Genomic DNA, 21,756 nt, shown 5'->3' on the forward strand with positions numbered 1-21,756 from the left:
GGTAAAACACAAACTAAACACAGAAATACTTCTAAGTAACATTCCTTTACTGTGTCAGCTGTGTCACTCAGAAAAAACATCTCTCAATGCCAACTCACAATTCTTCTCTTGCTCCTTAGACCTTCTAAAAACCACAGTGGCTAATTATCTTGGAAAGAACACCTGCCTGCCTTTGTGACTGCTCAGAAAGACACTTGGTTTCTAAGCTGTTTGAGCAGCTTCCTAATGGCTAGCTAAAATGCATTTGTAGAACTAATTCATTAAGGTTTGCTTTAAGAGATGCTCAAACATGTTGAGTATAAAAAACCCTGGTTTTTTACTTAGAATCTTTCATATCTACAGCATGGTCACTTGATGTATCAAGACCTATGCCATGCCACATCTAAAAATACTGGGAAATCAACAGAGCTGGGGATCTTTTCTAATATAGGTTAAGTCAGGCTTTATGTCTCTGAAGAACACTTAGCAGAAGGGAAAGGAAAGGGTCTGCAATAAGTGACCATAAGGAAATACATTTCCAATCCTAGGTCAAGCAGGTTCATTACAACCATAGTCCCCTTGGCTAGTAGTAGTTCTCAATATCATGGTTTAGGGACAGTATTCTCCAATTTAGTGCTCCCACTAAAAACTTTAAAACTCACTACTTGCTCACTCCCTATTTCCCATTCCACTCCCTCTGCAGTGAAAGGTTGGAAAGGAGAATTGAAGGCATAAAAAAAGATACAGAATTAGGAACAATCTCTCGGAAACAGCAATGAGGTAAGAAAACAAACCGTAATTGCAACAATATGAATAGCAAAATTGTACAAAGAACAGCAAGTGATTCACATGCAGATGCTCAGCATGGAGCCCAACCTGACTGCTACCACACTATCCCAACCCAGAAGAAAGCCCTTCCCCCATCTCAGGAAAATTATGTGAAGTGGTATAGAATAACCTACAGGTCCTAGCCATCCCTCCTCTGGCTGCTGTAAAAATTACCCTGTCCTGTTTGAACCAGAACAGTACCCACTCCTTATTCTGTACCATTTTCATTATGCCCAGATCTTACACTTTCCAACTATATATTTATATTGTTTTAGAGAAAATATATATATCTGTATGTGTTTACAAGCACTATTATAATTTTTGTAGTCAATGGCCATCCCTCCAAGACATCTGTTGAGTTGATTTAGTCCATGACTGTTGATTCTATCCATCCTAGATGTCTTCAAGGGCAGGAGGGCTGGTGTGCTGTTGGGTGTGTGCAAGATGCATCAAGAGGTCACAACTGATACATCTGGAACAGTCTATATCCACTGTTCATGGTGCTTATGGCAGACAGTGGCAGTGTCATTCAGCAGCCAGTATCATACAATTCGAAGTTACAGACTGTTCTCACCCAGAAATCAAATCCCTTCAAGTTAATGTTTCCCTGTCACTGCATTACACACCAAGTGCACCCAGATCCTTCAGCAAAACAATCCCACATGTGCTTGAAGCAGCCAAAGCCAAACTTCTTTCCAAACATATTCCTCATATGCACCACAATGACTTTGCCCCCTTATATGGTATGTGGAGGTTTTAATTGCACAGGAGCAGCTCAATTAGTGGGGCCTCTAGTATGGACTAACCAGATGGCCTCCACAGTATGTAGATCCTAATCCTTGAATATCCCACCACCTATTGCTTTCTGCATGTTTTTTAACGGCCCGTTTTACCATTCAATATTCCTACAGGCTGGTGCGTGATAGTGAATATGATACACCCACTCCATACCATGATTTCTGGCCCAGGTGTCTATGAGGTGATTTTTAAAATTAGTCCTGTTGTCTGACTCAGTTCTTTCTGGGGTGTCATGTTGCCACAGAACTTGTTTTTCAAGGCCCAGGATGGCATTACAGCAGTGAGCACATCTCCAGTGGTTGTTTCCACTACTGTAAGTACATACTACCTAGTGGGTTTGAGCAAGTGTATTGTAAACAATCTCCCTGGCCTCCCCATATTTATATTTCAACCATTGTCCCCCCATACCACAGAGGCTTTACGCACTTGGCCTCCTTGACTGCAGTGCATATTTCACAGTTGTGGATAACCTGAGAGATAGGATCCATGGTTAAATCCACCCTCAGTTACAAGCCCATCTCCTCCCTGCTGCATCTCTTCCTTGATGACCTGAGGTATCATGGGCCCACCGAGCCAGAAATAATACACCTTTATTCTGCCAATTCAGTTCCACCTGAGACACTTTAATCTTGGCAGCTCAATCCACTCATCCATTGTTGCATTGCTCTTCAGTAACCCTATTCTTGGGTCTACTTGCATCTACATGACTTAGCTTTACAAGCCAGGCAGCAGGGTCTTGCCACATTTCAGCAGTCCAGATGGGTTTACTCCACACATCCAACTGGTCTTTTTCCATTGGTCTGTGGGCCACCCTCACAGAGCATTTGTTACCATCCACAAATCAGTGTAGAGGTAGAGCGCTGGCACTTTGTCTCATTCAGAAAAATCTAAAGCCAGCTGGACATCTAACAACTCTGCAGCCTAGATCCACTTTGTCTAATTGCTGCAACTCATCACATAGAACTCCATACAATAGCTTTTGATTTTCAGCATATTCCTAAAAACAGCCATCAGTAAAGAGTGCATATCACTTTTCATTTTCTGGTAGCTGATTATATATGGTGGGAGCTCCTCAGCACATGTCATCTTTTCCTCCTCCAATGATGATAATAGTCTAAAATTTTTGCCTTGAGGCCAATTCGTGATTTGTGGTTTTGCCTTCAGGCCAATATCCCTGGGCAATTAAGGGTTTCTATTTGAGCTTTCTGAGTGATCAGCACAGACCACTTAGCATGCATCTGAATGTGTGAAGAGGACTTTCCTTTTCAATATCCAGCCTAAAACAGACTACCAGGGTGCCACGAAGAGCTGTACTTCAGTGACAATCACTTCTGAAGCAGTTAGAACTCCTCCTTCATAAACTGCTCTTTTTCAGTTGAGGCATAACAGGCCTCATATCCTTTGTATTCCAGACTCCAGAATCACAGGGGTTTTCTTCAAGTCTCCCAGGGTACCTTTAGCCAGAGATTCAGGAAGGATCATGCTCCCTGGCTGCAGTGTACAGCACATTTTTCACATTTTGTCCTACCCTAACTGGGCCTATTGCTCCCAAGGAATCTCCTGTTTAATTTGTTACAAATCTTGTTGCTGTTCAGGACCCCACTTAAAATATTTCTTCTTCTGGGTCATTTGTTAGAGAGGGTTTACAATCTGATTGTAATCTGGAATATGCATCCTTCTGAAACCCACAGTACTGAGGAAAGCTTGTATTTCCTTCTTGCTGGCTGGTGGGGACATAGCTGCTATGTTTTTGACCCTATCCACTGGAATCTGATGATATCCATTTTGCTATTTTACTCCTAAAACCTGATGTTCCTGGGTAGGTCCCTTGACTTTGCTTTATGGCAAAATTGACCTTCAGGAGGATGTGGATTATATTCCTTTTTCCAAAAAACCCTCTCTGTTGTGTTGCACCATACAATAATGTCATCAACGTGTTGCAAGTGTTCTGGAGCCCCACTCTCTTGAAGTTTAGTCTGAATCAGTCCATGGCAAATAGTGGGGCTGTGCTTCCACTCCTGGGGTCATCAGTTTCAGGTGTAGGGGACACCCCTCCAGGTAAAAGCAAACTGTGGCCTGCATTCTCTTGACAAAGAAATGGAGAAAAACACATTAGTAATGTAGATGATGGTACCATCTTGCTGTCTTGGACTCCAGATCATCCTTAAATTCCAACATATCCATCACAGCAGCTCTCAGTGCTGGTGTGACTGTTTTCAGGATACAATTGTCCACTGTCAGTCTCCACTGGACTTATGCACTGGCCATATGGGGCTATTAAATGGTGAGTGAATCTTGCTGACCACTCCCTGTCTCTCCAGTTCATGAATCATCTCATGAATGAGGGTCACGGAGTCCCAGTTGGTGCAGTATTGTTGATAATGCACTGTTGTGGCAGTGATCAGTTCCTGTTGCTCTTTGACCCTCTGCAGTACCACAGCAGAAGGGTCCTTTGAGAGACCAGGCACGGTGTTCAGCTGTCTAATTTCCTCTGTCTCCACAGAAGCTTTCCCAAAAGCCCAACAATGCCCTCTTGGGTCCTTGAAATACCCCCTCCGAGTGAACCTATGCCAAGGACACTCAGGACCTCTAGGCCAATCAGAATGGGGTATTTCTGCCTTTTGTTTCCAGTACATTCACCTGTTGGGATCCCCCTGTCACCACAGACACAGAGATAGATTCTGTCTGTAATATATAATGTAAAGTAATTCATGCTTAGGGGGGAAAAGTATAAAAATAAAAACTGTAAAATAAATTTAACATCCAACAAGCCTCTGACCACAGACAACCTGGAGACAGATTACCACACTGAAGTTACGAAACTCCTGGTGGCAGCAGGAGAAGAATGCTTCATTTACTAATCAAAGAATGTGGCTGTCGTGGAGATGGGCTTCCCTGGAACCATGAGGGAACACCCAAGGATGATCAGCGCTTGATAAGTAACAACAATCAAGATAACCAAAGTCATCGAGAAACATACATCTGAATACACGACTTCCCCTGACATGATCAGTGCCTGCCACTACCCAGGAAACAGCAATTGTCCAGCCCTGCACAGTAAAATTTTAGAAACTTCATACATATGCAGGGTAACAAAAGAAATCAGGGCACCTCTGCCTCAGGGATAAAAAACTGTATAAAACAGCCTTGCTGGAGACGGCATTTGTGAACAGAGGGAGATCTGATGCGACAGAAGTTGGATCTAGGTTCATCCAGTGTCGATACCAGGCCTGACACTGTCTCTTTGACTGTGGCTTCCGAGGACCATATCTTCAGTTGCGAAAATAAAATCTTTTGCATTTATTAATTTGGCTTTCTTGTTGATCATTTATAACATGTCCCTATAGATCTTGATGGAATCAGGGTACAGGTGTGCCAGTGTCAACTAAAGCCTTATACTCTTGCAGGTCTGATGCACAAAGCCATCAATCAGATCCATACAGTCCAATTGATCAGGTTGTCCCTTTCCTCCTGCTGGAGGCAGAGCCCCTCTAGTTCTAGTCATAGTAGTCATTGTTCATGTCTTGTAAATGTGAACTGGATGTCCTTTCAAGAGGATCAGAAGAATGGATTCCATTCCATTGTGTCTGACAACTAGCCCACTGGAAACTGGAGCAGCATTTATGCTTGAAGAATTTTCTGTGGTGGTTGTCCTTCCTCTCAATTCACACACTTGTGCTGCTAGGGTAGGGGTGGGTTTTCCATCCCACTTCCTCATGTCTTCTCTGGGGTCAGGTAAAACTGCAGGTTATCTCATGGTGTGTGCCTTTTCTCTCGAGCCATTGAGTGCATGTTTCCAATAGCAGAGACTGTGGCCCATACTGGAGGGACATAGGACATTTCCCCTCAAACATGCTTGAATTTTTTGAGTCTGTCCGCAGTCAGGAAGGAAATAAATTATTTTATATTGCCATAGTAGTGTAGTCACCTGAAGCCCTCTTTATTATCTTTCCTTAATTGATATCCATGCTGATGAGTTTGTGTACAACAAGAGTGTGCTGCATACAAACTTCTACCACGTGGATTGTGTAAGCTGGACCTGATCTGAGTTGCAAGGGACTGCTTGTTACTTGCACCCTTAGAGGTTACCTGCAGTGCAGCTAATTCTTTCAGGTACTAGATACATTTCTCCACAGCTTTCCCCTTGCTTGACCACACTACTAGAACATACTGGGAAGAATTAATACCTTTCTCTCACACTTGATGGGAGTTGCTCCAGAGGCTAAGAGTTTCTGTTCTCTTCCCAATCCCTTTGTCAATGCCCACACCCCAGGACAGGGATCCCAGTTGCATGGCTTCACTACCAGAGTTTGGTACCACAACCTTGTGAACAGATCAAGCAACACTGTGACCACTCCATACATAGTAAACCTAATGCCTAGATCAAATTTGTTTCCAATACTCTGTGGCCACATCTGTTGTTATCTCAATTCTTTGAGTCCCACAGTGGGTGCCAAAGTAGGCTGTTTTGGTTTAAGAATGGTATTCTTAAATTTAGTACTCCCACCAAAAAACTCCAAACCATGACTGCTCACTGCTCACTGCTCACTTACTCCTCTCTTCCCCTTTCCCTGCCCCTCCCCCTGCAGTGGGCTGGAAAGGACAATTGGAGGCACAAAGGTAAAGATTAGCAATTAAAATAACAATAATCTACTGGAAACAGCAATGAGATAAGAAAATTCAAGAGAGAGGAAGTGATTCACATGCAAATGCTCACTGAACACCACCCCAACTCATAAAACAGCCCTTCCTTCATCCCTGGAAAATGAAGTGAGATAGAATAACCTCCAGATCCTAGCCATGCCATTTCTTGTCTACTACAAAAAGTAACTCTGTCATGGCCAGAACTAGGACAGCAATTTATGAGATGTGTGTTTTTCTTCTAATATTAGGTAGGGATGTACTCATTGATCTAGTACTCAATAACTTCAATGAACACAAGTCTATGCTTCGTGGTAAGCTTAATGGTTTTCCTGAAGAGGAAATTAGTGCTGCAGCTGAATTTGGAATTAGAATATGAGTTTTATATATACTGTTATCTAAAAAAAAAAAATCTATCTACTACATTAGGGTAGAATTTGTTGGCTGAAATTAAAATACTCTTTAAAACATGCAAAATTATAGATTGCCTTCATTACATGTGTAAAATAAATCAAAACTTGGAGGTTTTGTTGTCTCACATCCTAAAGTGAGGTAATCTTAATTTCCTCATAAGTCTTTGGCAATCATGTATTTTATCACATCTAGTATAACTTTGAGCTAGAAAAGCATAAATACACACAGATTTTTCCTTAAATTCATGTTAACCTCATCCTACATGCATGAGCCTCCTGTGTGGCAAGACAGAATCAGTTGCAGGTATGAGCTATCTGCTTCCACCCAGTAAAACAATTCTTGGTTTGAAAAACAAACCAAAGGAATAATTTCAAAGCAAATTTTTGCAATATCCTTGTTAAAAAAGGGATTACTGCAGTGTCTTTAAAAACAGGTACCATTTTTTTAAATTGTCTGAGCTTTTAAAGAGTTGTCATATTTTTCCCTTTTGCATTTAGATTTACTATAAACATGAAGTTATCGGGCTTTGCAGAGAAAATAAGCACTTAAGTGCTAGCACTGCTTAGGTTAGCAATTCACACTGGAGAAAAGTATCCTATACACTCCTTAAGTGCTCTGTTTGCTTTTTTTTTTAATTCTTTACTTTTTATTAATCACTTAAGAAACATCACACAGAGCTCAATGATTTATCTAGATTTGTGGGTCTGTCAACAGGTGATCCACTATGAACTATAATTTTGATCAGTTCACTTCTTTTAAAGTAAGGGCAAAGTAAGCCTTTTTCACATCCATTGCAACAATGTAAGTAGAGTTCTCTAAAGTACAACTACACAAACATGGTTTTATGTTTCTAGAGCTGAGTGACATATATTCCATCTTTTCCTAATTTGAAAGACTTATTAGCTTCCCAAATTAGAATTTCTACTATGTAGATAATGTTTAAATCTATAGGGAATGTATCAGACACTAGCTTCCTATGCCTAAGAGGCATAATAGCCAGTGCTAATTGTGCTAGAGGAGAAAGCTCCATACCATCTGGGAGGTTCTTAAAAACATCAGAGAAAAAGAAACATATCCATGTTAATATTTTCCTACTTCCTTACCCAATCCTACACACTCCCTCTCAACTGCAGAAAATGAGAAAAGAACTTCCCTAGCTTTACCTGTCTGAAGAACTCCTCTAGCAGAGACATGGTCCAGCGATGATGGAGATCCCAGGCCTTCGCTGGATGACTGATATCTGCTGTATGTAATAACAGTGATAAGGCTTTCGGCTTGTCAATTCTGAAAACCCAAAGGATCAAAAAAATTAATTGTCTGCTCTTGCAGGGAAGAATGACAAAAATCTTACCTACAGGAAAATAAGGTAATTATAATCTTTGGCCAGGATATTTGTGAACTGGTTTCTTTGATCATAAAATCAGACAACTCTGAAAGACTGTCTTATTTCTCCAACATACATGATTCCTGGTTTAAAAGAGATACTAAGAAATGCAAAAAGAAATATTGCTCAGCCTTGCTCAGAAACTTTACAGGCTTGCTTGTCCTCACTAGCAGTCTTGAAGAGCTGCTGTGCTCCCCATTTAATCAGTGCTGTATTTTATGCAGCTTAGAAGAGAAAATGGTCCCTATCATCCCACTGTAATGAACAGTGGGGATGTCTGGGGCTCTGACAAATCTACACAATAACTGATAAATTTTTCTCTGATAGAAAACTAGTATGAGTACAGAAGGGAATCCTGACTTCACAGAAAAAAAGTGCTGGTGATTTCTGACAACCATAACCTAAGAGGCTAGCCCATGAACCCAGTAAATAATGCTTTCTTGGTATGAGTGGTCTCATTTTTAAATTCTGCTTTTTGGCTATCCAAAATGGTTGAAGGAGTTGTAGCTTTTGAGGGGATCAGATGGCTAGCAACACCCTGCTCTGATACAGGTATAATACTGATATAGATATAATTCTGATACAGGTATAATTCTGGTATAACTGTGTCCAGGGTGAATAACTGACCATCACTCAAGGCAATGTAGAAGGAATTTTTGAGGAAAAGCTGTGGACAAAATACTACAATGCCCAGTGGCATACTGGGAAGAAGAAAAGGCTTTCCCCATACTGCTCCATCTGTTATTTTTCAGCCCTTCCCTCAGTGGACCTCAAGTTTTCATCTGTTCTCTGTTTATTAAGAAGGTCCCTTTTGGGGGTGACAGCTGATACCATCTGCATAAGGGCAAAGTGCAAGTTATGTTTTGCAGGTCTTATAACCTAAGTCATACTCAATTATAGAGGTTACTCTAATGAATCCATGTGCTTGATGTTAACCACCAGGGAAATGCCCAATGAGGCTGGTCCCAACAATGGTGACATTTGAAAGCTTTGGGCCACCAGCACAGAATATAGATGTGCATGTAGGCATGTGCCCATCCCTTCATAAGTGAATTAATTCAAAGTTCACCAGCAGAAAGAAAATTGCTGTAGATATCAAAGAAAGAGAGGGCCTCTGGAGAGGTGCTTTTGAAGTTAAGCACATTGGCAAAGCACCAGCAGCCCCCTCACTGGGCTATGTTGTGAAATGACTCACCCTTCTGGTTGCTGCAAAGCATTCTTCATAGCTTTGATTTGCTGGAAGTGACAGGACATATCAGTAGCCAACACCATCTCAATGACTAGAGCTCTAAATTCCCTTTTGGATAGCATCACAGTGAAGGCAGCAAGGAAAGAGAAGCACAAAAACCACCATCAGACACACTCCAGTCTCTTTTGTTATCTGCAAATTATTGGCAGTAATGCTTTTGTATGTAACTCTTCATTCCTCTTTCAGGGATGGGGAAGAGGATGAAGGATTTTCTGCACAAACATAGAAATGGGAGTTATGCAAATGAAACCAGGTGGCTAATCTTTGGTAAGAGAAATATTAGATGTTTTCTGAAGAGCACATTGGTTTTAGTATTCCTTTTTCAATTAAGCAGAAACTTCCTAAATTGTTTTCTTCTCTACGGCATTCTTAGAAGGAAGGGAAAAGACTGTTTAAAGCCTCAGAATCAGGTACCTTGATTCAACTGGTCAATATGCATGTTTAAAGTTGAGTCATATGGTGTAAAATCACCACATTAAAAAAATTGCCTAGTATATATAATGCATATATGAAATAAAGACCTTTGAGAACCTGCACTACTTCCCTGCTATTATTAATTCAAAATATTCCTGTATGAGATTTTGTAAAGCAAACTTGCTGTCCTGTTTTTTTTTTTTTTTCTGGACTAGAGTTGATTTTCTTCTTAACTAGTAAAATGCTGTGTTTTGGGTTTAATATGAGAATAATATTGATAACACACTTGATGATTTTGTTGTTGATAAGTAGTATTTACTCCAAAACACAGACTTTGGAGTTTCCCATACTCTGACAGTGAGCAGGTGCATAAGAAGCTGGGAGGGAGCATAACCAGGACAGGTGATCCAAACTGGCCAAAGGCATATTCTATATCATAGAACGTTATGCCCAATATATAAACTGGAGCCAGTGATCATTACTTGGTGACAGACTAGACATCAGTCAGCAGGAGGTGAGCAATGGTATTGTTCATCACTTGTTTCTCTTGGATGTTATTTCTCTCTCTCTCTCATATTTTCATTACTCTTATCATAATTATCATCATCATCACCATTAGTAGTAGTATTACAACAGTAGTTTAGGCTCCAGTTGAAATTTCTCTGAAGATGATATGGATGTTCTTAAAGAGTTTAAAATACCAGAATGTTCTGATCTAGCACACAATACAAATTTATTTTCTCTTTCTCTCAATTCAGTCTCTACAGATTACCAGAGGAAGAACAGCTCAAGTTTAGCATACCAGCTCAAGATTTTGAAGATTGAAATGGGTCAGCATTCATTTATAAACAAATCACTACTGTCCTTTTTAGGAATGTCTCACAAAGTATATTTTGATGATTCCTCTCTTGCTCATGGTAGCTGTGCTCAAATTCCAGTCCCAGGCCACCACAGTGTACAGGCCCAAGACTGCTGTGCTCACCTAGTCCCATGGGTGGCACATAATGGATGCTTCACAACCACAGCTCTGCAACACTGATGGTATCAGTCGGCCTTGATCTTCACCCCCTATAAACCACCTCCTCCTCCCAACCCATAAGTACAATCAGTTGCATAGTTAACAGTGTCCCAAATAATTATATGATGGATGAAAAATAACTAATTTTGTTTTAATTTTTTTTTTTATTTGCCAGTCCTGGTCAGTTCCCAGCACCACAAATGTCTCTGTCAATACAACCAAGAGAGAAGAACCTAAATGCATAGAAATATACTTCTACAAGAATATAGTGTGATAATGCTGTGGGAACAATTAATTCTGGGAAACAGAAGACTTTTCACTACATCCTCTGGACTACAACTCCATCATACTACTCTGCATGGGCTACTTCATGTGTAACTTATTGCAGTAGGAATACAAAAACAAAGGGCTCCGTTCAGGCAAATGACTCAGTAATTGCAGTGTAAGAATGTACATATGCTTACAAACCCACAGATACTACATTCCCTTGCATAAATGCAAATCTGGAACACGCACATCCTTTGACCTCTGCACATATTTCAGATCATCATTTTCTCTGAAACAGAGATGAAAAATACTCCTGAAATGGTAAAAAAATAAAGGATTTGACTACTGAAAAGTTCTTATTTGTCACTTCAAACAACAGGCATCACAACAGCATATGACTTTGAAAATCAATAGGTAAAACATAGGTAATGCACGAGAGATCTCAAAAGATGTAACACTTGAGGATTATAAGTTTGTGCATTTGACAACAAGTTGATAGAATGCTGAAATTCATTACAGAGAAAATTGAAGATAGATATTTACCCATTTCTTGGTTTTGCATCTGAGTCAGATTAGAGCCTGGGATACGCACAACTGTTATTTGTGCTCTGAGCATCTTGTGCTCTTTGTTTCTGCAATGATCTTTGAAGTCTACACTACAGATTATGGTGCTGCACTCTCCATGCTGCCTAGCAGCTCTAGCTAAATAGACCCTGGAAATATTTTACAAAATGTGCTTCCACTTAAGTGTCTCTTGACTATATTTAATTATTCCAATAATACACAAAAGCCTGTTAACATTTTACATTACATACTTTCAGAGTGAACTAATTTTTGTCTGGGCTAACATCTTTCTATTAGAGAAGCAAAGTATATAAAATCAGAAGAAAAGCAAGTCAACTGAAACAGTTTCCGATTTTTTTTAGAGAATATAGTTGACAAACTCAAAGACTAAATGAGGTAAGAGAGAGGCTGCACTAATTTTAAATATCAATACATTGCTACAAAACTGTCCAAACTATAGCACTGAATACTTATGCTTTATAAATATTATTACTAACATATGGTGAACAGGCAGGCAAATTAGTTATTTCTCTATGTTACTTACTGAGACAGTTAAGTCAGATATCCCCCAGGTATTTGTGCAGTATCTTGTTCTATTTATTCTATAGTATTCAAACACAGTTTTGTATTCAGGAAGAAGTTAATGAAAAATAAATGTCAATTAATTCAAATACTAACTGTTATGAGTAATTTCTTCCATAACTTGACTTCAGAAAAATTGTCCATATCATTAAAACATAAGTAAATTAAAACTGTATCCAAGAAACAAAGAAACAGTGCAAGCTGATGAAAAAGGAAAGATGATTATGCCCTTATAATCTGCCTACTATATCAAACTGATAGCTTTAGACATGTCCTTGAGTTAATCTCTTTGAGAAAGTCACAGATGCATCATGTTAAGTATTCAAAAATGTGGTCATATCAGAACATTTTAGTTAATAGCTTGCATATCAACTCAGGCCCAGGAAATGCCCTGTAGACAATGGAAGCTTCCATTGGCACTTTAAGAGCTAAATCGATCTACTGTTTTACTCCTGGTCATGTGGCATCATGGCATCGAGTATGGTAGGAATAAGGAAGAGGTGTCCTGAGATCTCCACAGTCCACAATGGTTTTCATTAAAAAAAAATAAGACTGCTCTTCAGTACCTCCTCCCCAACTCCATCCTCTCTCTCCCTATCCTAAAAGATGTAAAAATCTAACTCAAAGAAAAGACAATCCTCTAAAGATTCAGTCTGCATTGTGGTCTTTACAAAAGAAGCATGAGCCAAAGGGAGAAAGGAAACTAGTAAACAGCAGAGAGGTAACACCTTATGTCACCAGTGGACACTTCCAAAGCCTGTATTGCCCTCTGTCTCCTGATATGTCCTGAAAACAAGGGACTGGGACACTGCAGGTGATGCTACAATTTTGGATGGCAGTGAAGCAAGGCACTTGGGATTTCTGTTGTGTGACATGGGTATCAACCAGGGGATTGCAAGGAGGCCTAAACTCAGCTCTGGATGTGACTTTTAGCAAGTGTTGAGGAGAGATACCTTTGCCAAGAACACCTCCAGAAGCATCAAGGCCTTTGGAAAACCACCAAGCAAGGAATCCAAAGCTTGAAAGAACTGTCTGTGATTGAGATTATTTTCTCAACTAATGATGAACATGAAAGAATTCCAGACCCTGTACAACATTAATGTGGTTGAAACTTGCACAGTTTGGGACATAAATGTACTCCCACTTCCTAGTAATGCTGCAATGGAATGAGGAAAACAAGACACTGAGTACTATGACACAAGAAGGCTACAGACATATGAAGACACTGTCCACATTCTAACCTGAGCCCAAGTCTCAGCCTTGGAAAAAGACCTGCCTGAGTGTATGTGGAAATTGGAAGAGAGGATTGAAGAGAGCTATCAGAGAGCCATCAGAAACCCATCAGAAACTCAGAAAGGAGCTTTGGGAGGGCCTTTTTCACATTTCACCAGTACAGATCAGAATCCCTGTTATCTGAAGTAGGCATCCCACAGCTAGGGAGAGCGAGTACACTCCACAAGGCAAGTTATGATTCTTCTTCTGTGAATATGGAGAAGACATGAGAAGATGGGATAGAAAATCCAGTTCCATCTTAGCAGCATGGGTACATAAACTAAAAGAAGAAACTACTAACAAAGGAAACTCGGCAAGAATTAATTTAGGTCCAGTTTCCTGTGGGTGTGTTCCTGGGCAGAACAGAAGTTAAGATCACATGCCATATACCTTTGAAGGGACCTCCAGAATGTATGCCCAGGGAGTGATTGATAGCCAGAACTAGAGGAGCTCTGCCTCTAGCCTGATAGAGACATGGGAAAATTGTGTCTATTGGATTGTGTGTATCCAAGATCCTGGTACATCAGAACCACAAAAATACAAAGCTTTGACTGACACTGGCACTCAATATACTCTGATGCCATCGTGACATTGTGGGGACAGAACCTGTTTCCGTTGCTGGGGTAACATGGGGTCTCAGCAGTTGACTCTGTTAGAAGCTGAGGTGACCTTGACTGGGAATGAATGGAAAAAACAACATATTTTAACTGGTGCAGAGGCTCCATGTTTTCTTGGTATATATTACCTTAGGAGTGGTTCTTTCAAAGACCCAAAAGGAAGTTGTTGGGCTTTTGGAATAGCTGCTGTGGAGACAGAAAACATTAAACAATTAAACACCTTACCTAGTCTTTTAAAGGACCCTTCTTCAGTAGGACACCTGAGGGTTGAAGAAGAGCAGGTACCAACTGCTGCCAAAACAGTGCACCATTTACAATACCGCACTGACTGAGACTCTGTGATTCCCATCTGTAAGACAATACATTACTGGAGAGCCAGGGAGCAGTCAGCAACTAATCATGGCCTGAATGAAGTCACACCCCCACTGAGTATTGCTGTGTCAGACATGCCGGAACTTCAGTATGAATTGGGGTCCAAGGCAAAAAAGTTGTGCCACCATTGACATTGCTTTTGCATTTTTCTCCACTCCTTTAGCAGCAGAGTGCAGGCCACAGTTTGCTTTCACTTGGAGGGGCATTCCCTTTTCCTGGAAACAATGACCCCAGGGGTGAAAGCAGAGTCCCACCATTTGCCATGGAAAAAGGTGAAGCTCCAGAACATCTGCAGTACATTGATGACATGATCCTTTGGGGTAAAATGGCACAGGAAGTTTTTGAGAAAGGGGAAAAAATAATCCACATTGTCCTCAAAGTGGGTTTTGCCATCAAAGTAAGGTCAAGGGAGCTGCACAAGAAATTCAGTTGCTAGGAGCGAAGTGCCAAGACAGACATCAACAAATTCCAGAAGAGGTGATTAGCAACATAGCTACTATGTCCCCTCTGACCAGCAAGAAGGAAACACAAGTTTTCCTAGGCAACATGGATTTTGTGGGGATGCAAATCCTAGGGTACAGCCAGATTGTAAACCCTCTCTACCTTGTGACACAGAAGAAAAATTATTTCATGTAGAACAACAACAGTACTTTGAACAGATTGCCCATGCAGTAGCCCATGGGTCAGTCAGGATGGGACAGAATGAGAAGAACATGCTCTACACTGCAGCCAGGAAGAATGGTCTTTCCTGGAGCCTCTGGCAGAAGGTGCCTGGAGAAACTCGAGGATGACCTTTGGGTTCAGGGATACAAAGGATATGAGGCCAACTACACCCCAAAGGAAAAGTGATCTTAGCAGATTATGAAGAGGTTTGAGCCACCTTAGAAGTGATTACCACTGAAGCACTGGTCATTCTCACACACTGACTACCAGTGCAGGGCTGGATATTAAAATGGAAAGTCCCATCCACATATCATGCCACTGATGCTACATGAAGTAAGTGGATGGCTCTCATCACACAGCAAGCTTAGAAAGGAAATCCTAATCACCCTGGGTTCTTGGAAATCATACTGAACTGGCCTGAAGGTGAGAATTTGGGACTATCATTTAAAGAGGAAGATGAGTAGGTGACATATGCTGAGGAGACCCCACCCTGTAAGCAGCTATCAGAGAGTGAGAGGCAATACACTCTCTCCACTGATGGTTCTTGCTGTATCACAGGGTCTAATAGGGAATGGAGAGCAGCTGTATGGAGCCCTATACAGTGAGTTGTGGAAGGTACCAATAGACAAGGTGAATTAAGTCAGGTTGCAGAGCTGAAAGCCATCTAACTGGCTATGGATATCACTGAGTGAGAGAAGTGGCCAAAACTCTATCTCTACACTGACTCATAGCTGGTAGCAAATGCTTTATAGGGGTGGCTGAAAAGTTGGATAAAAGCCAATTGTCAGCACAGAGGAAAACCCATCTTGGCTGCTCAAGTATGGCAAGACATTGCTGATCAGGTAGAGAAAATGATCATGAAAGTTCATCATGTGGATACATATGTGCCTAAGAGTTAAGCTGATTATGACATTCACAGCAATTAACAGGTAGAGCAAGATGCCAAAATTAAAGTGTCTCAGGCAAATATAGATTGGCAACACAAGTGTAAGTTATTTCTAGCTTGGTGGGCCCATAATTTCTCAAGTCATTAGGGAAGAAGAGATGCAACCCCTTGGGCTTGTGACCAAGGGGTGAATTTGACCACAGATACTATATCCCAGGTAATCCATGATTGTGAGACATGGGCTGCAATCAAGCAGGCCAAGCAGGTAAAGTCTCTGTGTTATGGGGGGCATTGTATGGGCCTGGTATGAGGAGGCCTGGCAGATTGATTACATCACACTGCAACAAACCCACCAAGGCAAATGCTATGTGCCCACAACAGTAGAAACTACCACTGGATGGCTGGAGACGTACCCCATTGCTTCGTGTCACTGCCCAGTACACTATGCTGGGCTTTGAAAAACAGGCCCTATAGCAACATGGCCCACCTGAAATAATTAAGTCAGACAATGGGACTCATTTCATAAATAGCCTTATAGACAGACACCTGTACCAGCTGCTGGGAAAGTCAAGCAGAGCAATGGACTGTTAAAAACAACACTGAAGACAATGATTTATGGGACCTTCAAGCTGTGGCATCTGCATAAAGCAAAGGCTATCTATCTGGTTAGTTAACACCACAGGTTCAATTAACTGAACTGGCCCAATCATTACTTCTGTGCACAGCAGATGGAGATAATGTCTCATGACACGTGTGAGAGCTATGTCAGGAAAAACAGTTTGGGTTAATCCCACTTCAAGCAAAGGCAAACCTTGCTATGGGGTTGTTTTTACTCGAGGACCTGGTTACACATGGTGGGTAATGCAGAGGGACAGGGAAACATGTCATGTACCTTGAGGGGATTTGACTTTGGATGAGAACAGTCTGTAATGTTGAATTGCATATGTAACATTTGTTGCTGAATGGCAATGCCACTCCATGTTGGAAATAACATGAACAATGAGAATGAACTGCTCCCATTAGATCAGTCATGGACCAAATGAACTCAATCCACATCTTGGGGTAACAATCAGTGACTACTGAAACAATACCTGTATTTGTATATAGTTGTTTGTATGTGTATATATATAGGTAAAATATATTAATTGGGACATGATATAGATGATATGGAATAAAGAGTGGCTAAAGTCTTGGGTGGGTGACCCAAAAATGTGAATTGTATTCTATTATTCCTCTATGTCAGTCCATGCAGTTTGTGTTACTGTCTCATTAAGACCCAGGGATCAGAAGTGGATTCGGAACCAGTGTTTTGGGTCCATGGAGACTGGGGGTGCCAGGGTCCCTTTAAGAGTGGGGGAACACAGGCAGGGCTCTCTTGTTTCTCTCTGGGCTGCCAAGAGAGTTTCCTGGGGCATTCTGTCTGGGCCAGGGCAGAGAGAAGCAGAAGCATTCTTTAGTTTCTCTCTGAACTCTGTGGAAAATTGCCTGGTGCAGGTCTCTGAGAAACTGCATTTGTCAATCCTAGACATTTTTGGAGGAAATGTCCTAACAACTTTTTTGATCACAGTTGCCACAAGCAATTCCTGTCCCTGCAGCTGGAATAGGACCTTTTTTTGGGAGCTTTGTTTTTGCTACTGCCATGCAGGACAGTCATGCTTGAAAACTGATCCTCCCCTCTTCCTCCATGAGTTACAGCTTTGTAACTCATCTGCTGCCCCAGATCCAGTTGCCACTGTTGACAGAGCTGCCACCACTAGGAGAAACCCTGTCAGGTGGTATGGAGCAAATGGTTCAGTAAAATTTGACTGGTTTTGAACTAGAATAGCTCTCCAAGTTCTCCAGGTTTCCTTTCTTTTATCCTTGTTCTCCCTTCATTGTTGTTTGGGGCAAGAGGGAGTTTTGTAATCATGGATATTCAGTTGTACTGCTATTTTTTTTGGTTTTTTTTTTTTCCTTTGCTCTGTCTCTGTATCACATGGCTGGGAGAACAGATCTTCTCCACCATCTTTGTCATCTGGCTGATGTGGTCTTCTACAAAAGTCTCCATCTTGGGGAGGGGCTTCTCTGCCATCTTGTTTTCTTTGTTCTTGCAGGAGTCCATGGGATTTAGAACCTTTGTATCTAGTGGTTATTACTGTTATCTTGATTATGGCTGGGTTTATTTTAGAAAAATTACTTTGATTATGGCTGGGTTTATTTTAGGAAACTTACTTTTCAACTTATATCTTCTTGCATTTGTCTCTCTTTGTTGGTGACAGGGGAGTGGTTAAACAGAAAAAGAAGGTAGCTTGTTTCCCAAGCTCCACCCCATGAATTGTGTCTAACCAAGACACTTCTCAGGAAAAAGCATCCAGTTCAGGCTTCAGAATTGAAAGCAACACCTGTGTGGCAATCAAGGAACTCCAGAAATGCAGATCATAGCCAGAAAATGTTGTTCCCAACTGTGAGCAACTCTACAGTTGTTAAAACTGGCCTAAAAGACATACCAAGAGCTGCACTACACATTGTTAGCTTGCACTTCTCTCTTCTATACTCCATCACACAGTACCCACTGGTGGCATCATTTTTTTCAGGTTTCTCACTAAGCTGAGATAATTCAAAGGATAATTCCACTTCTCAAAGAAAACAAAAGCCACAATTTAAAGATGCTGATCTCCATCAGTCTTTACATCAAACGAGCTAAGCTGGCTTATATAGAAACCCACAGACAATGAAGTCTGCTAACAGTGACAAGAATTTATAGAAGTCTAAAACAGGAAAACTTACTGCACAGTTACAATAATTATGTCTCCTGAACTGATCTATGTGGCTAATTTTGTTCAGTCAAAGTCTCAGAACTTTATTATTACAGAAATAATTAGGAAAACACTACATTAGAAGAAATATCATCATTGGCTAATTCTCACTAAAGGTATAAAACTCAGAATATGCATGTGCCCATCCTGAGTGCATAGGAACAAAATTTTACAAGAAAATGTTACATGATCCTGCCACCATTCACACACTATTACTATGAAAAAAAGCATATGACCAAAGTCAGTAGAAAAAAATCATAGTTTCTCACCACAATCTTGAAACAAATAAAAGTGATTGACAAGGAGGGTTCAGATTTATTTGAGGGACAAAACACCAGGCAGCTTTACTGAGAAAGTTAGTATTGAATTCAAAGTTACTTCCTGAAGTTGTACTCCTATACAAAGCTAAACAACTAAATATTTTGTAGATATCTTTTTATTCAGTCTTTATTCAACCACTTTATTTTAATTATTATTTTTATTTTATACTTGGCAGTAAAGATTTTAATAAACTGTATGGAACTTACTAACAATTAAATACAGTGTCAAAAAAGACATCTGTTACATTATATTGGAAAACATATGTTCAATTTGAAGTTTCTCTTAGCTCACTGTGATCTGGCTTTGTTAGAGTTTTTTCATTTTATAACTTGCACAAATGGGATTCACAAAATGCAGCAACTCAATTAATTTTCTAATATTTAATAAGTACCAGAGAAATATACATATTTCTCTATGGAAGAAAAAAAAAGTTGTTTAAGCAATAGTAAGCATTCAACTCTTTTCTTCTTGACTGTAGCCCAAAAGTTCTCTTCCATTCTCATCTGCTTTCTTTACAAAACCCATGGCCATTTAGTTTTCAACTGTGAAATGTGTCTCCAATTTTCTATGTATCTTTCCTGAAAATATGTTCCCTAATTAGATGACAGAATACAAAAAAGTTATAAAATCCACACACATATCTAAGATATCAGATGATCAGATCTTCTTTTCCCAGTAATGTGAAAAAAGGAGTCAGGGCTCAGCTCAGAAAGGTACTCAAGACTTATATTCCAAAAACATCACTTAGGCCTTTTGCAGAAGGAGATTTATCAGTCTACAAATGTGAAGTTTAATTTGGGCATATCATATTAGTTGCCCAAATCATCTTTCAATACTGAGGGTCCTACTTTTAAGTCTTAGAACGGGGAAACCTCTGGGCTTCTTGGGTTTTATGTTTCAACAGACTTTGCTGAAGTCAGTTGATGTTTACAGTGCTTCCCAAATGTTTGCTTATGGGATTTTGTAGTGGCAGTCAAAAGAAAAAGCACATAGAAATCCCAATGTTTTGGAATTACAGCACTTCCACATAATGTCCTTTATTTTTCAGCACTGCTGTTTGATCACCAGCTATAAAGTCATACTTGAGAGAGAACAAATAAGCAACCCAAAGCACTGAATATTTTTGCTCAGGCAGTCAAAATATTTTTTAAAGGGATGGGTTAATATATGGAACTTTGGTTCTAAGCACATTGTATCAGCAGAACACACATATTGGCACTACAAAATCAATGAGAAATATCTGAAACTGGCTTTGATTCAATCAAAAACTTGAAAAAGTTTAAAGCTCAAAATCAGGCTAAAGTCTTTACCTAAAGTCAGTATCTATGCAATGAAGCATAATGAATTAGCTGCTTCACTACATGGCTTTTCCTTGTAGACAGTGGCTCTAAGACTGATGTTCTAGTAACTTAGTTCCTTATGTTTCGTTACTAACATTAAAAGAAGCAGTAATTTTCTGCCAATATTTGACAAGGCATTTCCATATGTACATAAAATAGATTTTTGACATCGCAGTGGAGATATTTTCTTTCTGTTCCTTCTTGCTGCCCATCATGACACTATTCTATATATTGGAGGGTAGAATTTTCAGGGCACTCCTCCACAACATTGACTGAAATCAGCACTGTAAATTCTTGGTGTTTGACTATAGGATCAAATCACTGTCGACAAGTTGAAATAAATAGGAAACTCAGGCGAAACACATTAGCAAGCAGAGCCTTCACTGACCATCTTGGTAGAAGTCAGCCCCAGAGGCAGGCTTATTTCCCCACATTTATATTAAAATTAGATTAACAACTATGCAGCACTATGTTACATTAAAGAATATGTAGAAGGCACTGTGTGTCACATAGGATTTCATAAGCTGCTTCCTCTCCCATGAAAAAGACCATGGGGCTGGATCCTTCCTGTCTAGCACACTAGGCTATTTTTAAATTATCACCCCTTGAAATTCACGAAAAACAGAAAACTCACTTTGAACTATTAGAAAGTTAATCATGGGCTATTAGAAAGTTAATCATGGGCTCATTTTGGCACATAAATCACATATTTCATGAGGCTTATTTTAAATTACATCTTCTTAAATCTTCTAAGCATATGTAGTAGAGCTATGCTCCCTGGACTGGATTATGTTTTGCTTTAAGTCCCATTTATAATTTCCAGACAGGAAGTGTTAAATTAGATAAAGGTTATATTTATGCTTTAGGACAAAGAAACAGCAGGCTAGGTCTACGCTCAATTACATGTATACAAAGAGTGTCTCTGTGATACTTAATAATTATATGGGAGTCAACCCATGTATACTATAACCCATTGTCACTAAGTCTAGTCTCACTATCAGAAGTGAAAATTGAAAGCAGGAATAAACAAGACAAACACCTTTTAAGTTCTTTATCTTGTAGTATAGAAAGACTAATATGCAATATACAATAATGCATATTTCTATTCAAACAAGGTAATACCAGTCTGTGATGGTGCTCCAATATTCCTAGGCAGCCACCATGCTCATTTTTACCTCCAATCATCCTTTGAGAGATTAGATAAAATATTCATCTCTTCATCATCTTGCAAAAGACGATACGCCGCGCTAACATGGTGATTTTCAAGCACAGACCGGTCATTATATAGAATGGCTGAGTCTGACCTAGCATTTAAAAGAAAACATGGGAAAGGTTGTTTTTTCCCTGTCTAA

General features: G+C 40.1%; 1 protein-coding gene across 1 annotated transcript in view; it reads right to left on the bottom strand.

Moving 5' to 3' along the window:
* The window catches only part of PDE1C (phosphodiesterase 1C), a 316,335-nt gene that overhangs the window by 47,522 nt on the left and 247,057 nt on the right, over positions 1-21,756 (bottom strand). Inside the window, exons 10-12 of the mRNA XM_066557593.1 lie at positions 21,580-21,708; positions 9,240-9,341; positions 7,824-7,944 (exon numbers count right to left, since the gene is read on the bottom strand). Of these exons, the coding sequence (XP_066413690.1) occupies positions 7,824-7,944; positions 9,240-9,341; positions 21,580-21,708 (352 nt within the window). The remainder of the gene's footprint in view (positions 1-7,823; positions 7,945-9,239; positions 9,342-21,579; positions 21,709-21,756) is intronic.

This window comes from Molothrus aeneus, chromosome 1 (assembly GCF_037042795.1).
Source record: "Molothrus aeneus isolate 106 chromosome 1, BPBGC_Maene_1.0, whole genome shotgun sequence".
NCBI lineage: Eukaryota > Metazoa > Chordata > Aves > Passeriformes > Icteridae > Molothrus > Molothrus aeneus.